General features: G+C 65.2%; 1 protein-coding gene across 3 annotated transcripts; it reads right to left on the bottom strand.

Annotated features, from left to right (window-relative positions):
• Nucleotides 1-491: 491 nt before the first annotated feature.
• Nucleotides 492-21,273, bottom strand: SEMA6B (semaphorin 6B). 3 transcript variants are annotated; one of them, XM_074565806.1, is made up of 17 exons: nucleotides 21,143-21,273; nucleotides 8,214-8,362; nucleotides 7,851-7,980; nucleotides 7,493-7,553; nucleotides 7,335-7,397; nucleotides 6,845-6,946; nucleotides 6,616-6,706; nucleotides 6,409-6,528; nucleotides 6,217-6,305; nucleotides 5,893-6,110; nucleotides 5,636-5,767; nucleotides 4,915-5,064; nucleotides 3,843-4,037; nucleotides 3,069-3,209; nucleotides 2,731-2,808; nucleotides 2,476-2,534; nucleotides 492-2,373 (listed from the first exon to the last, which is right to left on the bottom strand). In XM_074565806.1, exons 2-17 carry the CDS (start codon nucleotides 8,326-8,328, stop codon nucleotides 1,391-1,393), a joined length of 2,727 nt encoding a protein of 908 aa, XP_074421907.1. In that variant the 5' UTR covers nucleotides 8,329-8,362; nucleotides 21,143-21,273; the 3' UTR covers nucleotides 492-1,390. The 3 variants fall into 3 exon arrangements, with proteins under 3 accessions (XP_074421907.1, XP_074421908.1, XP_074421909.1); XM_074565807.1 differs by lacking the exon at nucleotides 21,143-21,273 and adding an exon at nucleotides 12,458-12,532; XM_074565808.1 differs by lacking the exon at nucleotides 21,143-21,273 and adding an exon at nucleotides 12,451-12,473.
• Between the last annotated feature and the right edge of the window lie 955 nt (nucleotides 21,274-22,228).

Genomic DNA, 22,228 nt, shown 5'->3' with positions numbered 1-22,228 from the left:
CTGGGGGGAGCTGATGCACAACATGACATGGGTGCTGGGGAGCAGTGGGACCCTGTGTCGCACCCCCTGCCTGCGTGGCAAAGCCCCCATGAGCCCCCCCCGCCCCTGTGGCTGGTGGCCACTGCAGGCTGAGCATGGAGGAACTCGTTGCATGGGAGAGGGGATGGTAGTATGGCAGTGGATGGGTGCAGGGCTGGAGTGGGAGGGTACCCGGGGGGGGGGGAGTGAGCACCAAGGCGGGGGAGTGCGCGGGGAGGGTGGGGGGTGCATGTGTGAGTGCAGCAGATGCACATGTGCCCACGGAGGGGGGTGAATGCATGGAGACATGCATGGCATGTTGGGGGGGGTGTCCCCACATGAGGACTTTGCACACCAGATGCCCATGTCCCCCCCACCAGCAGCACCCCCTGCCCAGCCCCAGCTGCTGCCGCCTCCCGAGGCTGGGGGGTCCCAGGGCAAGGCGGGGTGTAAGAAGGTGCCGAGGCAGCAGTGGGGGAGTTGCCTCCAGTAAACGGGCATTTATTGGGGCCGCGGGGTACAGACCGCGGGCGGCCGCATGCATGGCCGCTGGGGGGGGGGGGGGGGGCGCCCGCCACCCCCCACCCTATTTACAGCCTGCCACCCCCCCCGGGGACCTGCCCCCCCAGGGCCAGGCAGGGGTGGCACCGAAAGGGCACCCTTTGCCAGCAGAGAGTGGGTTCGGTGGGGAACCCTCCCCAGCCCCAGCGGTGCCCCCACATCACGGCTGTGCTTTCCAGGAGGGAGGAGTGGGGGGGCATGGACAAGGGCCCCCCACCCCCCCAAGCTGGCACTGGGCAGGGGTGACCCCAGGCCGGGGGGGATGAGTGTGCCCCATCCCCAGGTAACACAAGTATTTGCCCCCCCCCATCCCCCTGCACGCCAAATGTTCACCGTGTCCCATCACCACAACCAACACAACCCTGGTGGCACCCCCCTGGCCAGGTGTCCCCGGGGTGCTGGCAGCACCCAGAAGCCCCCCCAGGTGCAGCTGATGGGTCCGAGGGGCTGCGGGGCTGGGGGGGGCACAGCCCTGCTCCGCCTCAGCAGGGTCCGTGTCTGTGCGTCCATCCTGCTGCCTCCCAGGGATCCCCCTCCCAGGGATCCATGGTCCCTGGGTCCAGCCTGGGGAGGGGACCGGATGGATGGACCCCCCCAGGATCAAGCAGCCGGAGCGCAGGGCACTGCCCCATGCCAATCGCGGCCAGCTCCAAACCCTACTTGGGGACACCCAGGGGGTGTCTGTCCTCCTGACCCATGCAGCATCTCACCCCATGCCTGCAGCTCCTGCCTGGCCACCCCTCCCTGTCCCCAGGGAGCCGGTGGGGGACCCCATGGGTACCCTGGGTGGGGGGACACACATGGTGGGACCCTATTTTCCCGAGGGAGTCCGCTCCACGCCGTAGCGCAGGAGGTGGTGCAGGTCCGTCAGTGCCCGGGGGGGCCCAGCGCTGGCTGCCCGGGGTGCTGTGCCGTGTTGCCCGTAACTGCCCCCCGACGCCTCGCCGCTGTTGAACGTGTGGTTCCTCTTGAGGTGGGCGCCAGGGCGGCCCGTGCCATTGTTGGCGTTGAAGTTCAGCTGCTCGGGGTGCCAGGGTGGCCCCTCAGTAAAGTCTCCCCCCTCCCCGCCCGGTGCCGAAACCACCCGTCGGCGATCGGGGCTGGGGTGCGGCGTGCTGGCGAAGTCACCGTAGGAGCTGCGGGGTGGGCGGCGGGTGCCAGCGGGTGCGTGCTGCCGGGTGTGGGGACCCTCCTGGGGGTCCCGACCCCAATGCCCATCACCCGAGGAGTCGCTGAGTTCGGCTTCCAGCTCCTGGTCCACCAGGATGGCGTGGCAGGAGAGGGGGATGCCGCGAGCCGAGCGGCCGGAGCCAGCACGCAGCCGACCGGCACCAGCAGTGCCGGATCCACCGGGGTCCCGCAAGGCGGCGTTGATGATGTTATGACTCTGCTCCCAGGTGCAGTTTTGGAGGGCACCAGGGCAGCGTTTCTGCTGCAATGGGGTCTGCTCCGGCGTGGGCAGGACCCCCGAGTCCAGGTCGTGTTGGGTGACCTTCCCCAACTCCTTGGGCCAACCATTGGGCATCAGCGGGGCCAGCAAGGCGCCGGGTTGCCCGCCACGCGCCCGCCGCTCGCCCAGCCGGCTGACGCTCACCACCGACTCGCTGTGTGCCAGGATGGTCTCCTTGTCCTTGCGGCGGGCCAGCTCCTTGCGGTCCCGGTGGCCGATGAACCAGCAGACGCTGAAGCCGGAGATGACGGCGCCGATGACGAAGGCTGCTACGGAGGAGATCACCAACAGGTTCACCGATACCAGCCCGTCCGGCTCGTCCACAAAGCTCTCCGTCACCAGCCCTGGGTGATGGCGGGGGGACACATACGTCAGGGGATGGCTGCAGTGGGAGTCTGGTGGTGCTACTGCCATGTCCCCAAGCCCCACCCCTGCCCCGCACTCACCCTCGCACTCGCCCAGGTGGGACGTGCTGCTGCCGGCGATGTCCTGCTCGAATGCCACCCTGGGGGAGTGCAAATTCGGGGGGGGGTCAGCCGGTCCCTAATAGCCTGGCAGAGGGCTCCCAGCTTGCTTCAGCAAGCAATGAGTTTGCTCTGTCTCAGAGGTAAGGGTAGGGGGTTGCAGGAGCCAATGCTCTCTGGGGATCCCCTGAGACTGTGTCCCCTGGCCTTTTTGCCCCCCAGGCCTGGCAGCGTTACCTGGGGCTGGGCTCCAGGAAAACACAGGAGCCCTCGGGTGTCCAGCCGCAGTAGGGGTCCCGGCTCCCGAGGCAGTTCCTGGCAGGGAGCAGAGACATCAGGATCAGGCCCAACATGGCGGGGGATATGACACCCCAGACTCCCACGAGGGACCCTGACCCCGTGCCACGCCATGCCTCAGTTTCCCTTGGCCATGCTCCCAGCCATGCTGAGTCCTTCGCAGCTGGAACCCAGCGCAGGGCAAATTCCTGGGATGTGAAGGTAACCCCTCCCTGCTCTTTGTGTGCCCCCCGGCTCAGCAAGCCACACCGGGGGGCAGCTGAGACCGGCACACTCACCTCATGCAGCCTGAGTGCTGCTGGCAGCGAGCCACCGGCACCCTGGCCACACACGGGGGGAAGGCCAGCAGCAGGGACCCCGCTGCCTTGTCCAGCTCCAGCCCCAGGAGCCGCCGCTCATCCTCTGTGTCCCGGCCACACCTGGGGATGGGGCACAGCTCAGCGTGGCTCTGGCCCTGGTCCATGCCTGCCCACCATGGAGCCAGCCCAAGTGTAGGCTGGTCCAAAGGAGGGCATGTCACCCATTCCCCTCACCCACCCCTTGCATCCCTCTGACCCATCCCCTCCAACCATCCATCCATCTTATCCATCCATCCATCCATCCATCCATCCATCCATCCCTCCCTCCCCAACGACCTCATTCATCCTCCCCTGTCATCTTGCAACTGCCAATCAATCCCTCCCTAAACATCTCATCCATCCATCCACCCATCAATCCAACCACCTCTCATCCACCCAGCTCTCCAACCACTCATCCACCCATCCATCCAACCAGTCACTCACCCACCCACCTGCCTACTCACCCACCTGCCCACCCATCCATCCACCCACCCATCCAACCACTCATTCGCCCATCCATCCACCCATCCATCCATCCATCCACACACACATCCATCCATCCATCCACCCACCCATCCATCCATTCACCCACTCTCCATCCATCCATCTATCCATCCATCCCTCCATCCATCCGCCCATCCATCCATCCATACACACACATATCTGACCACCCCGACTCACCCTTCCCCTCCCTCCCAGCACTCCAGCACCCACCTCCCAGGCTGGTAGGTCTCAAACTCCTCCAGGAAGACGCTCTGGCTGCCGGGGGGGACGGGTGCGGGGCTGGTGCTGGCGTTGGGCTGGATGAGGAACTTGAGGACGGTGCCTGTGCTGGAGCCCAGGAAGACCACGGTGTGGTTGCCCCACGGCCCCGCTGCATTGTCCACCACGATCTTGCGGAGCTGGTACCTGCGTGATGTGAGCAGAGCAGGCGTTGGGGTGTGTGGGAGCCTGCGTGTCCCCAGGGAGGGGGAACCTGAGGCAGGATGGGGGGCCTGGGACCCTCCCTGGGGATGGACAGGCTGTGGCTGGCCCAGAGCAGGGAGTCCCCAGGGAGCGCGAGGGGTCGTGCAGATCCCAGATGGAAACTAGTCCAGATCCCAGCCAGGACCCAGCCCAGGTCCCACCCAGGAACCAGCCAGATCCATCCCAGATCCCACCCATGATCCATCCCAGATCCTGCCTGGACCCAGCCTGGATTCCACCCAGATCCCCACCGGGACCCAGCTCAGATCCCACCAAGGAACCACCCCAGATCCTCCCAGTCCCTTGACAGGATCCTAGCTGGTCCCCATCCCCACATCCCCATCCCCAGCCTCATGTCCCCATCCCAGCCCTGCATCCCTGTCCCCACCCTTGTGTCCCCTTCCCAGCTTTGTGTCCCCATCCCAGCCTCACAGCCCTGTCCCTAACCCTGTGGCCCCGTCCCCAGCCCCACATGCTCATCCCCAGCGTCGTGTCCCTGTCTCCAGCCCTGTGTCCCCGTCCCCAGCCCCACACGCGCCCCAGCTGCCCTGCCGGCGGGAGGCTACGGCCCGAGAGCGCTGCTTGATTAATTCCCCATCAAGCAGCAATTAAGGCAGATTTAATTAGGATGAGACGATCTTGACTGCAAAGTTTATGAGATTTATCAGGTCTCCTGGCGGTCTCCTTTGCACATGCATGCAAGGGCGGTGGGAGAGACTCTGGCCAGCACCCCCCAGTTCCCCCAGCACCCCCCAGTCCTCCCAGCACCCACCAGTCCCCTCAGCCCCTCCCCAGGACGGATCCTGCCCTGGGCGCTCACCGGCTCATGGTGCAGAGGATCCAGGGCGCGTTGCCCAGGGACGGCACCGCCTCGTCCATCAGTGGGTGCGTCTTGACAAAGTTGAGGATCTCATCGGGGAAGGTGCTGGAGGAGTTGTAGCGCATCCCCGGGGATGCGCAGCACCCGGGCCTGCGGCCACGGTGGCACAGCTCAGCGTCCCCACAGCCACACTGGCCCTGTCCCCAGCCCCGCCTGTCCCCAAACCTGCCACCACCAGCCCTGCCTGTCACCAGCCCTATCCCCAGCCCAGCCGGTACTAGCCCTGGCTGTCACTGTTCCTGTCCCCATCCCCTCTACCCTTCCCGCTGGTGTCAGACCTGTCCCTGTCCCCATCATCATCATCCCTGTCCCCATTCCCATCCCTGTCCCCATCATCATCATCCCTGTCCCCATCCCCATCTCTGTCCCCGTCCCCATCCCTGATGATGTCCCCATCATCATCCCCGTCCCCATCCCCATCCCTGTCCCCACCCTCCCTGCAGTTAACAGCCCTGATCATTCCTGTCCCCGTCCCTGTCCCTGTTCCCATTCCTGTCCCCGTCCCCATCCCTGCCCCTATGCCTACTTCCATCACTCTCCCTGTGGGTACCAGACCTGGCTGTCCCTGTCCCCATCCCTGTCCCCACCTCCATCCCCATGCCCCTTCCTGCAGGTCCCAGCCTGGCTGTCCCCATCCCTGTCCCCACAGCAGGTCACTCACCGGGGCTTCGGCACCATGTCCTCGGGCACAGGTGTCCAGATGGACTCAGGCGATTTCTGCTCCCGGAAACGTCCCTCGAAGACGGCGGCCACTTGCGTCATGTCGAAGGCACAGACGGCCGAGCCAGGGATGCTGGGGGGACATGGGCACAGGTTGAACACCTCAACCTGTCCCCCATGGCCCCCATGGCCACTGGGGCGCACAGAGGGGTCCCAGCCCAGCCTCACGGGTCTCAGTGGGGCACAAGAGGGTCCGACCTGTTCGCAGGCGTGGAGAAGACAGCCAGCACCACAGGGCGTCCGTCCAGCTCCAGGATGTCCGTCACGGCTTGGATGACATTGAAGTAGAAATGCGAATCACCCGGCACAGAGCAGTTGAGCCGGGCCTTGAGGAAGGAGGTCCACTGCTTCTCCAGCACCCGCTGTGAGCCCCCCATGTCGTTCTTGCACACCCGGGCCACCCGTGACACCACCACCTATGGGATGGACACCCATCACCAGCTGGTACCCAACCCTGATGACAGTCCCCTTGTCCCCATTTCCACTCTGAGTGTCTTGGGCCATCACAGGGATGTCTCCCACCTTCTCCAGGTAGTTGAACTCCATGGCAATCTCCCGAAAGAAGAAGTAGACGTGGCTTCTCCATTCCACGGCGTGCACAAAGTAGGGCTCTGTGGGGACAGTGGCAGGGTCAGGGAGGTCCCAGGATGGCATCAAAGGGGACAGGGACCAGTGCTGTGTGGCACATGGTGGGCACCATGCCACAGGGGGCACCTTTGAACCATTTGGAGTCATGTTTGACGGTGCGGAGGGTCGGGCTGTCCCCCAGGCTGCGGTAGATGACAGCGTCGATGGCCAGGAAATCCGTCACGGTGGCAGTGAAGAGCATCCCCCCTGCGCGGGAGAGGGACGTCAGCCGGGCACGGGGCAGGGGACAGCAGGCAGAGAGCCTGGTGAGGTGCCAGCGGTGCCACCACTGACCTGTGAAGAGGGCCACGTTGGCATGCTTGGGGTCATAGGGACACCGGGCCATGCCGCTGATGTTGTCCCCGACGGGCTCCAGAGTGTCCATCTATAGCGGGTGAGACAGGGCCGTGAGCGATGCCACGCAGGCAGGAGCATCCCCTGCCCGCCAGCCACTCGGACACAGCGGGGGTGACACGTGGGGTCCCAGGTGGCCCCGTCCCGGCAGGGGGGTTGGGTGACTCACGCTGTAGTTGGCGCAGACGGGGTTGAAGGCGTTGGTGCCGCAGACGAAGAGCAGGCTCTCATTCCGCACCAGCAGCACCTTGACGAAGTTACGGCACTCTGCCTGCGCCGGTGAGAGGGGACCGTCACCCCTCGGCACCCTGTCCCCCCCACCCCACCTCTGGGTGCTGCCACCCACTCCTCCATTGATGTGAGGGTCTGGCTTGGGGGGTGTTTTCACCCCAAAATGGCATTTAAGGGACCTAGAAATTGGATTTCTGGCAGATGCTGGGCCGGGCCTGCTTTGATCCCGAAATAATTAATTACAAACCCAATTATCCAAGTGGCCAATAAATCACAGAGACACAACCGCTGGCAGGGAGCGGGGAGGGAGAGGGTGACACTGAGGGGGGGACACAACAGGGTGGCCTTGTCTGTGTGACACAGGGTGCAGAGGGTGCTCGGTCCCCACCGGGAGGAGTCCCATGAGGTGCAGCCCCCCTGCCCCATACCTCGTGTTTCCCCTTCATCCGGCAGATGCTGATGTCGTGCTGGTTCGAGCGCCACGTCAGCTTCTGGGGGGGCAAGAAAACCCAGCGTGGGGCTGGGGAGAAGCTGGCAGCCCTCCCCGCCCCAGTGTCCCCCCGGCACCTGAGGGCTCGGCACTTACCCGGTGGTAGCGCATCTCGCCGGCACCGGTGGGCTCCAGGCTGACACGGTAGACGTTGTCCCTGGGGATGGGGACACAGGTGTCACCACCCCGCGGGGCACCCCGTGGATGTGCCCCCCAGGGAGGCATGCTGGGGGGGGTGCAGGATCCACTACCACCCCAATGGGGAGATGTGGGGTGCTGGGGTGGGCGATGAGCATCACTGGGGCAGGGCCAGCCATGACGGAGCCCCCCCCCGAAGAGCCCCATGGCAGATTTTGGGGTGCCCCAGGTGTCACTCCCCAGCAAAGAGGGTTGGGGGGGGTGTTGGGTGCCCACCCCAGTGGGGCAGGAGGTTTTGGGGTGCCGCGGTTCAGACCTCTCCCCGATGAAGAGGGTCCGGTTGACCTTGAGGATGCGCTGGATGTTGAGGCGCTGGGTGCTCCCACCCTCGGGGCCAGCTGGTCGGCTCGTCCCGTGGCCCACGAAGACGGCGTAGTGCTTCACATCTGGGGGAGGACAGGACACATGGGGGGTCACACACTGCCAGGGCACCCCCACCCACCCTGGTTCCCCCAGAGAGCCGGGGCGACTGCCCTCACCCAGCCCTGCCCATGGGTGCCCCCTCCCGCCTTCACCCCAAAGCACCCCAAAACCCCATCCCCTTGCTGAGCCACGTCCCCACCTTGTGCATCAATGCAGCACCCTGACCCCTACCCTGCACCCCCGGGTGGGCACTCACAGTCCTCAGGGGCCACAGCGATGGGGCCGGGCTCCTCGGGGAAGGTGCCGTGGGCCGTCCTCTCTGCCACCAGCAGGAGCAGCAGGACCAGGGGGACGCGGGGTGGTGGCCCCATGGTACCCCCCGCCGCGGGTGGGCACCCACTGCACCTGCGGGAATGGGGAGAGGTGTGTGTGTGGGGCAACACCCACCCGGACGCCTGGGCTCCTTCCCCATTGCGTGACCCACCTGTACCCCAAACCCGTCACCAGTGCTGGGGTCCAGGGGCGGTCTCGGGGGAGGGTGGGGGGGGCTTAAGGCGTCGGTGCTGGGCCAGTGCCAGCGGCGAGGGGCCGGCGTGGGATGCGGCTGGGACTGGTGATAGGGAAGCAAGTCCTTCCCCGGCTGAAGAATTTCAAATATGCTGGGAAAAGCGGCCCCCGCGCCCCCAGCGCCTGCGCGGCTCTGCACTGGGGCTACTGGGCCCAAACTGGGGCTTCGCTGGTGGCTCACCACCAACTAACCATAGGGGAACTGAGCCAGAGCGTGGTGGCATGGTAGGGCTGGGACATGGGTACACAGGGACGCGGGGATATAGGGACACGGGGACACGGGGGAAGCCAGTGAGACTTTTCTCCATCCAAAATGCCATTGGGATAGCTCAGAAAATCCCTGGGGACACACTGGAGCACCACGTGCCACAACACGCCGCCCCCGGCACGGACAGCCTCAATGCCACCTCCACCGTCCCCCCACCGCACTGGGCCACCATCGCTATCCTGCCCCCCATCCCCGTGGGGCAGTGGGGATGGGGGTAGGGCTGGGTAATTAGCAGCCAGGCAGGGATTTAATTGATTATCAATTCTGTGAGAGCAGGGAGCGGGTTCAATTGAACCGTCGCCCTCCTGCTGCTGTGTCCCCTGCGGGGAGCGAGGATGGGTGACATTGCGTGGGGATGGGGGTTGCGGCGCCTGGATGCCGGGCAGCTCCAGTGGGGAGACTCGTCCCTGTCCCCTCTGCAGTGTCACCAGCCCTGGCTGAGAACCAGCACTGTCCCCATCCCGGTCCACCCTGCAGTATCAGCCTCCAGGGACATCTGACCCCAACCCCACTGTGTCACAGCCCCCAGGGACAACTGGCCCCATCCCCAGGGTGTCACAGACCCCAGGGACACCCAACCCCATCCCCACAGTGTCACATCCCCCAAGAACAACTGACCCCACAGTGTCACAGCCCCCAGGGATGTGTCCCCAGGGGCACAGTGGCCTCCTGGGGACGGCCACAGCTGTGGGACGGGTCCATGCCTCAGTTTCCCCACCTTCACAAGGAGCAAACAGCACCGCCTCTTATTAATTTTTCTATAAAAATATATATTAAAAGATATATTTCTATAAAAAATAACCGATGGGGGCCTGCAAGGGTCTCAAAGCCCTTGCAACGCCGGTGGCACCACCACAGCCAACGCCAAGAGCAACCCAGAGGTTTGGTGCTGCTGACGAGGAGTGGGATGGGGGGGGATTTTTCCCCCCAAAAAGAGGGAAATGAGCTGGTTTTGGCACAGGCAGCTGCAGGTTTGTCACCCATGGCACACCGTGGGTGACAAACCGGCCAGGATGGGTCCCATCCCCTGGGCAACCAGCCTGAAAATTCCTATTTTTTTAAATCTATTTTTTGTGCCTGAGCTGTTTTCTAAAGGCCATTAACAATTTAATTGCTGTAGTTTAAGCTTCAGAGGCTTTTACCACCTGAGCTGAATTAGGGGGGTTCCCCAAAGCCCCCCCTCCAGCTTTACCTTTAGGGGCTGGTGGGGGCTCCTTGTCTAGCCTCGTTACCCAAACGAGCGATGCCACTTGGGTAACGATGTCCCCACGTTGTAACTCCCCCCTCCACGCTGGGTGACACCAGCAGCATCCAAAACCCACCAAATTTAAGTGTCCCCAGGCATTGGAGGGAGAGGGGGACCCCAAAAAGCAGCCCAAGGGAAGGGTTCAGCGTATATCAGCCACCTGAGAATCCACCCACGCCGGGTGGGATTTGGGGCGCGGGGTTGTTGCGTTGCAGCCTCAGGTCCCTGTATCCCCAAGCCAGGGGGTCCGGTGTCACCATGTCCGCGCCCCCCCAGCCTGGGTGGTGACAGTGAGCGGGCACGGGGTAACTGGAGCCTCCGGCGACATAAATGCCTGCGATTGTGCGGGCAAAGAAAAGGCAGTGGGGAGGAGGGGGCCAGAGGGGAGGGGGGGCACGGTGGGGGGGGCGGGTGACAAACAGGGACCCATTCACGGTGGTGGCAGAGGAGAGGGGATGGTCACCGTGCGTGTCCCCAAGGCGGCGGTGGGGAAACTGAGGCAGTGGGTGGGGACAGGGTGGCCATGCCGGGGATGCACTGGGTGGTCCGGGGGGGCTTCAGGGTCTCAAGCCCCCATGTCTCTGACACCGCACAGCTGAACATCCTCGGCCATTTCCCTTGTCTTTGTCCCTGCTGCAGCCCCCCTGTGCCTCAGTTTCCCCATTTGAAAGCTCACTCAGCCCTCACCCACTGCACACTACGCTTTTTTTTTTTTGGGGGGGTGGGGAGCAGCCACTAACCCTGTCTTTCCCCCCCGCAGCGTCTCCCCAACCCCCAACACAGGGGTGATGGGGCAGGAAGGGGGAGCAGCCCCCCCCCACACTTTTTCCCCCCCCGCCATAATTTCTAGGAGCAGTGACCCCGAAGCGCAGTGGGGTCCCTGTGACCCCGAAGAGGGGTCTGCCAGCACACACCCCCCGCCTGCCGGGGAGGGGGGACACGCTGCCCCCATTCCCCTCCCGGGGATGGGAGCCCTTCCCTGTGGTGGGGTACGGCTCCTGCCCCCCCCCGCCCCCGGCACCGGGCTCTGCCCACCTGAGCTCCACCGGCCACCTCTGCTGGCCCTATGGCACGGCCACCGCTGTCCCCACCGCTCCAAGGGGGGGTCCCCGACGCCTGGGTCCCATAGCTGGGGGTGAGTGTCCCCCCCTTCTCAGGACGCCCCGACGGTGCTGGGGGCTCCGGCGTCCCGAAAGTGGCTCAGCTGTCACATAACCCCCCCGCAGGGACCCCCGGGGGAGGGGGGCCTGCGCCCCCCACCCGCGCCAGGTGGGAAGGTAGGGCTGATGTCACCGTAACTGGAGCCACCAACCCCCCTGGCAGCTGTCACCGCAGCCGGGGACCCGGGGGGGGGTGGCCACCCATGGGACCCCCCGAGCGGCACCACAGTCCCGTCCCCCTCATCCTCACCAGCCGTCGCCGCACCCGGAGCTGATCCCAGTTCATTCCCATGGGATCCCAGATTCCACCCGCCCCGGCTCAGCCTCACAACAGAAACCCGTTAGAAAGGGGGGACACACTGGGAAATGGGGGGGTACACCGGGAAAGGGGTGGAACACCAGGAAAGGGTGGGGGACACTAGGAAATGAAGAGAACACCAGCCCTGAAATCCCTTAAAATACAACTTTTTTTAGGAATACCAGCAGCAGTGGTCCAGCACGACCAGCCACCAGCCCCTAATTAATCAGGGTCGTTATCAGGCATTTGACAATGTATGGGGGGGGGGGGGTACGGTATTATCTCAATATCTAAATAAATCCCTTCCCTTTTCACAGGGCTAATGCCAGATTTATTTGCTGTTTGGGGTGATTTCCTTCAGAAAGTACCCAGCGCCAATAAGCAACCAGCAATTAGATATGCTAATGAGGCCCTTATAAGCAGCATTAAGGAAAATGCGCTCCCTCCACTCACCAGCCCCCCAAAATGCGGGTCCCCAGAGCATCCCTTGCTCTGGGCGGTCACATCGGGGGTTCCCCCCATTGCCACAGGGGGGGTTTGGGGGTCACACCGAAATGGCTGTGGGGAGCCCCCCCCAACCCAGCTGCTGCCACCGCCGGGGTGGGGGGGGGCTCAGCCCCCCCCCCCCCCGGGTTTCCGTTCCGGGGCCGGTTCAGATGGCAGAGCCAGGAAGCAGCTGTCCCCACGGCGGGGACAGAGCAAATGTCACCCCGGCCACCTGGCACCGCGGGCTGGCCCTGGCCCTGTCCCCTGCCACCGTGTCCCCCCTCCCTCCACCAAGCAGCACCTCCCGGGGGGTGCAGCAGGCAGTTAGTACCCCCAGAGCTGGGGGGGTGCCAAGAGGATGGGTGGGACCCCAGCATTAGTGGGGTCCGCATGCGGGTGACAGGGACGGGGGGGCACTGGCGTGGACACACACACACACACACACACACACACACACACAGCACCCACCATTTACCTTGGCGCTTCCACGGCCCCGCCGGCGGCTCAAATGTCCCCCCGGGCCTCCCGCTCCGGTTACCGGCTCCTCTTACAGCTGCCGTTTATAGCCCCTGTCCCTGTCCCTGTCCCCTCCCCAGCACCCACGACCCACCCCCCCCGGTGGGGACCCAGGCGTCTGGGCCCCCAGGACATCCCCAAGCACCAGGGGGGGTCCGACCCCCCAACACGGGTTCTGGGGAAGGTGGGGACCCCGTGGTCACTTTGGGTGGCTTTGTCCCTGCACTCGTCACCCGCCGCGATCCCCAGGGGTGACATGAGCCACTGGGTGCTGTCATCACCTTTGACACCCGCTGGGTGACACCCATGGGTGCTGCGTGACCCTGGCACATCCCCTCCGCCACGCCTGGGCTGGTGGCCCGCCAGAGCCGCATGGTAATTTGCATATTAAATACATACTTATCTGCATATTACGGATGGTTTCCTATCAAGAAGGTGTCACGCTTCATGCCAAAATAAACCCCATGGAGGGGACAGGGTGGCAGGCAGGGGCACCCCAGGATGCTGTCCCCCCCAGTTCACAGCCGTTGTCCCCTGTCCCCAAGCACATGGCTGCCCTGTTCCCTCCCCTTCCCCATTCACAGCCCTTGTCCCCTGTCCCCCCCCAGGCACATGGATCCTCTTGTCCTGCTGGTTCCCCCAAGGCACTTGTCCCTACAGATACCGATCCCCCCATGGCCCTCCTGTCCCCGCAAAGACAGTCACCCCCCCGTGTCCCCAAGGGCACTCATTCTCTTGTCCCCAAAAGCTCTCATCCTCACATGTCCCTCCTGCCCCTCCAAGACAGCCATCCCCATTGTCCCCCTTGTCCCCAGAGTCACACATCCCCCCTTGTACCCAAAGGCACTCACCCCCCTCGTCCTTTCTGGTCTCCTGTGCCACCCCAGCGGCTCTGCACCCTCGCTGGGTCCCCTTGGGCTGCCAAGTGTCACCCTGGCACACTGCTTGGGCACCCGCATGGCCCTGGGGCCACCCTGGCTGTGGGCGGCCGCAGTCAGGTCCCGCCGGCAGGAGCAGGTCCGGCCACCCTGAGTCACCGCTTCCAGCCTCCTGCCTCAGTTTCCCCTCAGCATAGGAAGGGGGAGCCCCCTGCTCCCAGCCGGAGTCTGGCCACTGCTCCCGGGACCTCCCCTGTGCACCCCAGGGTGCCCTGTCCCCAGGGAGCCCCTATCCCCAGGGAGCCCATGTCCCCAGGGAACCCTGTCTCCAAGGAGCCCCATGCCCAGGATGCCCCGTCCCCAGGGAACCCACTTTCCCAGGGAGCCCTGTCCCGAGGGTGCCCCATCCCCAGGGAGCCCTGTCCCCAGGTAGCCCCATGCCCAGGGTGCCCCCAACTCTGGGCTGCCCTGTCCTCAGGGACCCTGGTCCCCCAGGTGTCCCCAGGGTGCCCTGTCCCCGAGTGGGCAGAGGGACACAGAGCTCCTGGTTCAACCCCAACAGGCAAACCCAGCTCCACATGGGAGACCCCACCATCACAAACCTGCCTCTTCACACCCAGCTCCAAGTGGGAACCCTACAGTCACAAACCAGGGCCCGGAGCCCAGGCGGGAGGTTGCCACACACACCCACACCTGTCAGAAACAGCCCAAAAAAACCCCAAACAACCCCAGTCCTGAGAAAGCAACCCTACAATAACAAACCCACAGACGCCAGCAGCCGGGGAGAGCCAGAGGAGGTGGAGGAGGTGCTGGGGAGGCCAGGAGCAAGCGCTCAACCCCTCAGCCTGCTCATTTTTTAAACCTTAATAAAGTTTAGTTGTTGGTTTTGATGGTTTTATTTCCATTCCGGGCTCCCCCGCGCCAGCTGCGCTCGGCTGCTCTGCTCCGGCCGGGAAAACGGGGCTTTTAATTGCTCCAAGCCTGGGCGCCAGCGCCTCGAGTTCAGATTTCTACGCTCCAAAACACTTATTTGTAGTTAAATAAGATGAAATATCCTGCCTGCTTGGTGAAACAGCGCGATGCCAGGGGGCGAGGGGTGCAGGTGGGCGCTGGGGAGGATTGCAGCTCTCAGGGACTCCGCTGTGCCACCGTCCCCAGCATCACGCAGTCCCTGAGGTGATGGTGGCCCCGGAGCTGCCACCCGGGGTGTGTTTCTACCCAGGGCACCCACTCTGTGAAAACCCCTCTCTCTCCCCCGCGCCACCCACCTCCTGGGGACACCAAGGGACGGTGACACCCCTGGGGACAGGAGCCACGGCCACTGCCAGCTCCTGGTGCTGGTGCGTGGGCCATGAAGGGTGACACCCAATGCCCCCGCTGCCACGAGCCACCAGCACCCCGACACGGGCACACCCCGAGCCCCAGCTGGGCTGTGGGATGCACCGGAGCCAGGGTAGTGTGGGTGCTGGCACTGCGGCACTGCCAGGGTGCGGGATGGCATGTGGGATGTGATGTGGGATGCAGGGCGGGATGCGGGATGCGAGGAGGGATGCAATGTGGGATACAGGATGCAGGCTGGGATGTGGGATGCAGGGTGGGATGTGGGTGGGATATTAGATGCAGGCTGGGATGTGGGATGCAGGCTGGGATGCAGGATACGAGATGGGATGCAGGCTGGGATGCAGGATGCGGGATGGGATGCAGGATACGAGATGGGATGCGGGATAGGATGTGGGATGGGATGCGGGATGCTGGATGGGATTCAGGATGGGATGAGGGATGCAGGATGGGATGCAGGCTGGGATGCGGGATGGGATGCAGGATGAGATGCAGAGTGGGATAGAGGATTCAGGCTGGGATGTGGGTGGGATACTAGATGGGATGCAGGCTGGGATGCGGGATGGGATGGAGGCTAGGATGCAGGCTGGGATGTGGGATGGGATGAGGGACGCAGGATGGGATGCGGGATGCTGGATGGGATGCAGGCTGGGATGTGGGGTGGGATGCAGGATGGGATGCAGGCCGGGATGCGGGATGCCAGTGGCGGCGCAGAACAAAGGGCCATTGTTTGCGGGCGCGCGCCCAGCGCCGCCGCCCCCGCGCTGGCCGCCTCGCCGGAAGGTCAGGTGTTTCCTCGCTGCCCTCGAAACGGCTCCTTGTTCCCCCGCCAGCGCCGGCAAAGCCCCCTCAGCCGCTGGCACCCACCAGGCCGGCAGGGACCCGCTCTCCTCCCCGCCGCCACCGCGTTGCTCCTGGCCACCGGTGCCACAAAGCTTGTGGCAGGACGGGTGATAAAGGTCCCTGTCCCCTGGGTGGCCCCGCCAGACGTGGCGGGTGTCATCTGTGTGTGGGTGTGTGTGCACCATGTGTTGGGTGTGTGTGCAGGTGTTGGCGTGTGCAGCAGATGTCACGTGTGTGCCTGTGTGTGTGTGCATGTGCACCAGCTGTCAGGTGTGTGCAGGTGTCAGCATATGCACCGGCGGGCACACGTGTGCAGGCGTGTGGACACTAGGTGTCACGTGTGTGTGCCGGTGCATGTGCACTGCGTGTCATCTGCGTGCAGGTATGTGTGCACCATGTGTCACGGCTGTGTAGGTGTTGGTGTGTGCACCAGCTGGCACATGTGTGTGGCAGTGTGCACTGTGTCACGCGTGTGCGGGTGTCAGCATGGGTACCGGCTGTCACGTGTGTGCTGGCGTGTGTACACTACATGTCATGTGTGTGCAGGTGTCTGTGCATGGGGTATCACGTGTGTGCAGGTGTCTGTGCACCGGCTGTCATGCGCGTGACGAGTGTGCAGGGACAGGTGTGCACACAGGGCTCTGTGTGTGCGCATGGGGCTGTTGTGCACCCGTGGGGGTGCACACGTCTGGCGTATGTGTGCATGGGGCTGTCATGTGTGAGCAGCAGCAGCTGTGCGGTGACTGGGGTGCTGGGGGTGGGTGGGAGCCGGGCACCCCCCAAGCTGGGCAGGATCGGGCCCCAGGCCGTGCTCCAGGCTGTTCCCAGCACTGACCCCGTGCTGCGCCAGCTCAGTCCCCGCGGGTGACACGAAGGACACGGGCCGGGGTTCTCTGCAGCTCCGCACTCCCGACCCGCTGCCCTGGGCAGGATCAGGCCCCACGCAGCGCAGGGCCAGGATGGCTCCTGGCCTCCCAAAGCTCCTTTTTTAACGCTTCCCAATTTCCCGGCACTTTACACCCCTTTCCCTCGGCAGGAGATGATGGACGGGGCTGATAACAAAAGCCAGTTATTTTCCCACCGCCCAAACTGGGCCCGGTCTCTCCAAGGAGCCTGTGGGTGCTCCCACTGCTGCCTCTTCCCATCCCACCCTTCTCCATCGCCTCGGATTTGTTTTCAGTGCTGGGACGGGGGTGGCTGCCACCACCCCCTGTCCCAGTCCCCAACTACCGCAAAGTCACATGCTGTCCCCTACTCCGTGCCTCAGTTTCCCTACCCGATGCCCAAGCACCCCACAAGCATCCACAGCCCCACATCACCCCACCAAGGATTTGACTGCAGCCACCGCTCCCCCAGGGCCACCATGTCCTGCCCCCCCCGCCCAGATCCATCCAGCACCAAACCCGGCACTGAGTTTGGCCGCGGCGCCGCTGGGTTTGATGAGATTATCCCGGCGGGTGGGATTACACAGAGAAGAGCCGGGGATTAGCCACGGCGCATTGGCACGCTGCTGCCACAGCTGTGGCCCACCTCGCCACCCGCGGGCCGAACTGGGCTGAACTGGGAGGAACTGGAACCAAGGTGTGACTGCCAAGCCCTGGGGCTGGGGTCCCCTGGGACCTCCTCTGGGGACTGGTGGCTTCACCAGCCGCTCTTTAATTAACCGGGTGCCAGGAACCGGCACAAAGAGACAAGAGGGATCTTTTTTTTCCCCTCTGTTTCTTTCTTTCTTTTTTTTTTTTTTTAATTTGACAAAATTGTAATTAAATAGGGAGTAAAATCCTGTTAGCACAAGGCAGCCCCACTGGGATCTCCTCCGTGCCAGACGATCGCTCTCCCTCTCCCTCCTGCCTTTGCGCAGGGAATCGAAACCTTCATCACCCCTTTCAGGGGATGCAAGTGAAGCCCGAAGGTCCCCAGTGACGAGCGGGGAGGTCCCCAGGGCCACCGGGTCCCCTCTGCGGTGGGACTGGGTGCTGCTGGGGATATGGCAGCATCCTTTTGGGTACCACACTCCGGCAGCCGCCTCCATCTCCATCCTGGGGATGGAGGGATGGGAAGTGGAGATCCTGGAGCCCCCGGGATGCGGCACCTGTGATGCTGGTGGCAATCAGATGATGCCGGCAGCTATCGGATGAAGTTGGTGGTGATGGGATGTTGCCAGCGGTGATCGGGTGATGCCAGCGGCGATCGGGCGCAGACAGGTTAAGCAGGCGCCGTGGCACAGGCCAGATGGAACCGGGCTTGTTCTTGGTTTTCTTCACTACTATTTATGTTGCCAGAACGGACACCAGATGCCACCACACCGGCACCGCTGTCAAACCATCCCAACTGGGCCAGTGGCAACCCGCTCACCTGGCACAGCAAGAGGTGCTGGCACCGGGAAAGCCACCGGTAGGAATAACCTCAGAAGGCAACGCCGGGAAATAGATACGGCTGGAGCGGCCCCGGTGCGGGAGATGTACTGAGGGGCCGGCGCGGCTCAGCCCACTGAAAAATTAAATCTCATCCAAACTGGCAGGTTTAATTAAAAATATTCGAGCTTGTCTAAGGATACAAACCGCGTCCGGCACTGCAGCAGGGAGCTGCATCCAGCTGCGGTACCCGGCGAGCATCGTGCCGGCATGGGCCTCGTGGCCAGACTCGGCCCCCCCAGCACCGGCCCGGCAGAGCTGATGGGGAGGGAAGAGTTCTTCCAGGAGCCACTGGTTTAACTGGGAGCCAAACCATCACGTGGCGTGTGCGGAGCGAGGGATGCCGGCTCGGAGGGATGAGGGGGCGTGTGAGGGGGACGGTGACACCCAGCCTGGCACGTCACCACCCTGCCCCGTGACTTCGGGCTCCTGGCAGGGCTTGGTGGGCTGCAAAGCGCCCAAAAACCACCTGGTTTTGGGAGAGCACTGGGGTCCCCGCAGCTGGGGGCAGCTCCGCCACAGGGAGCGGCACACCCACACGCGTGCACACACATGGACACGCACGCACACGCACGCACACGTGTGCACGGCCACCTCCAGCCCGCTGCGGTCACCGAGCAGCGCAGCCCGGTTTTGCCGGTGGCTTTGCTGCTGATGGGGGTTGAATTTGGAGGGGGGGTCCCTTTGTTTATGGGATCGGCAGGGAAAACATCTTGGGAAGCAGCTCCCAGGGGGAGGGCAGAAAGGAGCCGTCTCCCCCGCAGCCGGAACACCGGCTGCACCGGCACCACTGGCGGGGGCTGAGCTGCCCCCAGCATCCTCACAGCCCCAATCCCACCCCCGGTCAGGGACCACCTCCAGCCTCCCCCCATGCACAAAACATCCCCCCTGCTCCCCGCTGCAGCCACGTGCCCCGGTGACAGCGGTGACCCAATTCCCGTGTCACCCCGGGGATGCTGCAAAATGGGCATCGCTGCCTGTGCTCAGCACCCGCTCGGCCCTGGCCCCCAGCACCCAGCGGGGACACGCACCTGCAAACACCCCCCCATGGCTCGGGGAGCGGGGGGCACACGGTGTGACCAGGGTCCTGGCACCCAGGGCCGGATCCTGCACCCCCCAGCTGTGCACGGAGCTGCCTGCCCTCTAGTGTCACCGGTTCCAGCCCTAAATGTGGTTGAAATTGTCGGGGGGACACACACAGAGGGGACCCTCCTGAAGGCAACACACTCCTTCCCCACGGCTGTCTTAGCAGGATGGGACGGGCAGCTCAGCCGTGCGCCCCTCGGAGCAGGATCCGGCCCGGCTGGGGCACCCGCAAAGAGAACGGAGTGGGGCATCGGGGAGGGGCAGTGGTCCCAATGTGACACCATCATCCCCACCTCCGCCAGACACGGGTGACAAGCAGAGGTGGGTGTCCCTGAGGGGGGGGAAACTGAGGCACAGCAAGAGGCAGTGCTCACCCAAGGTCACCCCGAGCCGACGGCACAGCCCCGCAGCCCTCCCCGCTGCTGTGGGGGGTGCTGGGCCCCCCCAAAGCTCCCCATTCCCTCCAGCCCCACGGAGTGGGAGCAGCCGGGGCAGGTGGGGGCTCGGGGGGGCCCAGCACCCCAGCTGCTCTGGGTTATGTGAGAGCAAGGGAGGCCTGGCCTGGGAGGAGTGGGGGGGTGCTGGCGTTGGGGGGTGCCCAGGGCACCCAGCAGTGGGGGCGACCGGGCAGGATTTGGGTTGCGCTTAGCACCTTACACCTCATGTTATTTTAGGGTTGACCCCCCCCTCCAAATTTGCAGTCGGCATGACAGTGCTGAGCCCCAAAAGGGGGACGGGGCCCCCCCAGCCACTGCCTGCACGGGGCTCCACAGCCATGCCCTGACGCTGGGGTGTGCCACCCCCCCCCATGCTCGGGGGGGGTGCCCCACTTTTGACAGGTCTGCCCCCCTGTTCCTTGTCCCCACCAAGTTACAGATTCAGCGAGACGGAGCCAGGCACCCCCCCAGTTTGTGAGGGCTCTGCCCCCCCAGCCCTGCAGGGTTATTTTTTGGGGGGGGCCTATCGCAACCCCCCCCAGGCTGAGACCTTGCTGCTCCCCTCCGCCCTTTTGGGGGCTGCATTGGACAGGCCCCCCCAGTTCAGTCTCTCTGCCCGCCCCCCCCCAGCCCAGCTGAGGCCGCATGGGGGGGGCACAAAACAGCCCCCCTTTTTCCTGCCTCCCCCCAAAAAAAACCAACAAGCCCTGGCTGCTTCCCAAAGTGGCGGCGGAGGCAAAACGGAGCCCGATGAAGCAGGGACGCCCCCCCCACCATCTCCGTCCTCCCAGCTCCCCCCGACCCCTCCCGCACCTCCCGCCCATCACCGCGTCCCGGGGCTGGGGGGGGGTGTCGGGGTGCCGGTCTGGGGTTCTGACGGGTGGGATGGGGGCGTGGGAGGGGATGGGGGGGTGGGACTGGGTGCTGGGTGGAGGGGGGGGGTGCGGGACTGAGGTGCTGTGCGGGGCTCAAGGGTGCGGGGGGTGGGGATCGGGGTGCTGCCTTGGGGAGAGGGGAGCGGGATCGGGATGCTGCGGGGAGAACGGGGTGCTGGGGGGGGGGACAAGGATGCTGGGGGGGGGGCGTGGGGGTGCAGGATCCGGGTGCGGGAGGGTCTCCGTGGTGCCGGGGGTGCAGGATCGGTGTGCGGGGAGGCTCGCCGGGGTGGGCTGGGGGTGCGGGCTGGGGGTGCGGAGGGGTGCCTGGGGTGCCGGAGGGGGCTGCAGGGGGGAGGATGGGGGCGCCGGGGGGCTCCCCAGGAGTGCTCGGGTAGGGATGGGGATGCAGGATGGAGGTTGGGGGGGGGGGACACGCGGTGCGGGGGGGCCTCAGGGGACAAGGAGGAGGGGGCAGAGGGGTGCGGGTTGGGGGTGCCGAGGGTGCCGGGGGGTGCGGGGGGGGGGCCCTCCAGCCCGTGACCCTTCAAGGTTCCGCCCGCTCCGCCCGGAGCCGCTAACAAAAGCGCCGCTTTCCAATGCAGCAGCCTCCGCCGGCGGGAGGGGGGAGGGCTGGGGGGGGCACCCTCCGTTCCCTCCCATCCCCCCCCCGGGAGGGGGCAACCGATGGAAGGGGGGGGAATAAACCCGTTGGACCGGACCGCATCGCCGCGGGGGGGTGGGGAGGGAGAGGGCACCCGCCGCGTCCTTACCTCCGCCGTCCCGGGGTGGGGGGGTCCGGGGCTGGGGGCCGCGGGGGAGGGTCCCGGTGCACCGCGCACCTGCGGCCGCCGGCAGCGCGGCTCGGCCCGGCCCCGCTCCGTTCCGCTGCGCTCCGCCGCCGCGGCGGGAGGCGCCGGGGCACCGGAGCCCGGGCGGGGCGGGGCCGCGGGCGGCGCGGGGGGGGCCGCGGCCGGAGCCGGAGCCGGGCCCGCCCGGTGGATGCGGCTCTACCGGGGCCGCTCCGGCAACAGCGGCGATGGAGGAGCCGCCGCCGCTCCCGGAGCGGCTGCTGCGCCCCCCCCGCCTCGCCCTGCCCCCGCCCCGGGGAGGCGGCCCGGCCCGGCCCGGCCTCGGGGCCCCCCCGCCCCTGGCGCCGAGAGGAGGGGAGAGGCGGGGGGAGCCCTCCCCGCCTGCCTCGGACCCCCCGCGGCAAAAGGGCATCCCCCCCTCTTCCATCCCTGGCACGGGAGGGGTCAGGACCGACACACCCCCCCCCCGGTCCCCTGCCTCAGTTTCCCCCCCTCCCTGGCACGGAGAGGTAGTGCGACCCTGTCCCCCCGACTCTGCCTCAGCCTTGCAACCCCCCCCGGCAAGGGGGCTCCCCCCCATTGCTACCGAGCACATCCCTGCCCCCTGCCTCAGTTTCCCCTCACACCGAGGGCTCAGAGCTGCTCTGTGCCCCATGGGGAAGGCCCAACATCCCACCTCGGGGATGCGGGGTGGTGTCCGGGGGGGGGGGCACACCAGGCTCTGGGGCTGACACACAGGGTGGGGGCCCAGTGTGGTGGGTGACGGTGCTTTGCTTTCACTGCTTCCATGCTTTACCACCGTCCCCCCACCGCCATCTGCTTCCCCAGCCGGTTTTAGCTAACTTTCCCCGAAAAGACCCAAATCCCGGCAGTCAGAAATAAACATACACACACACACACTCCCCAGGATGGGAAATCTCAGCTGAGCCCCCAGGGTGCCGGGGTGCACCTCGGGCGATGCCACTGACCTCTGGCGTCGGTGTCACCGCTCCGCAGGCAGCCGGGTTTCTGGAGAAGCAAAGCACAGATCCCGCAGAGCCGCCGGTG

This window comes from Larus michahellis, chromosome 23 (assembly GCF_964199755.1).
Source record: "Larus michahellis chromosome 23, bLarMic1.1, whole genome shotgun sequence".
Classification (NCBI taxonomy): domain Eukaryota; kingdom Metazoa; phylum Chordata; class Aves; order Charadriiformes; family Laridae; genus Larus; species Larus michahellis.
Note: the sequence above shows the minus strand (reverse complement) of the source record. Positions and strands in the feature narration are given on the sequence as shown.

Coding starts and splice junctions, on each gene's coding strand:
- SEMA6B (XM_074565806.1), bottom strand. CDS start 8,328: ATGGGGCCACCACCCCGCGTCCCCCTGGTCCTGCTGCTCCTGCTGGTG. Junction 6,947..7,334: donor GGATGAAGGGGAAACACGAG/GTATGGGGCAGG, acceptor TCACCGGCGCAG/GCAGAGTGCCGTAACTTCGT. Junction 6,306..6,408: donor TGACTCCAAATGGTTCAAAG/GTGCCCCCTGTG, acceptor CTGTCCCCACAG/AGCCCTACTTTGTGCACGCC.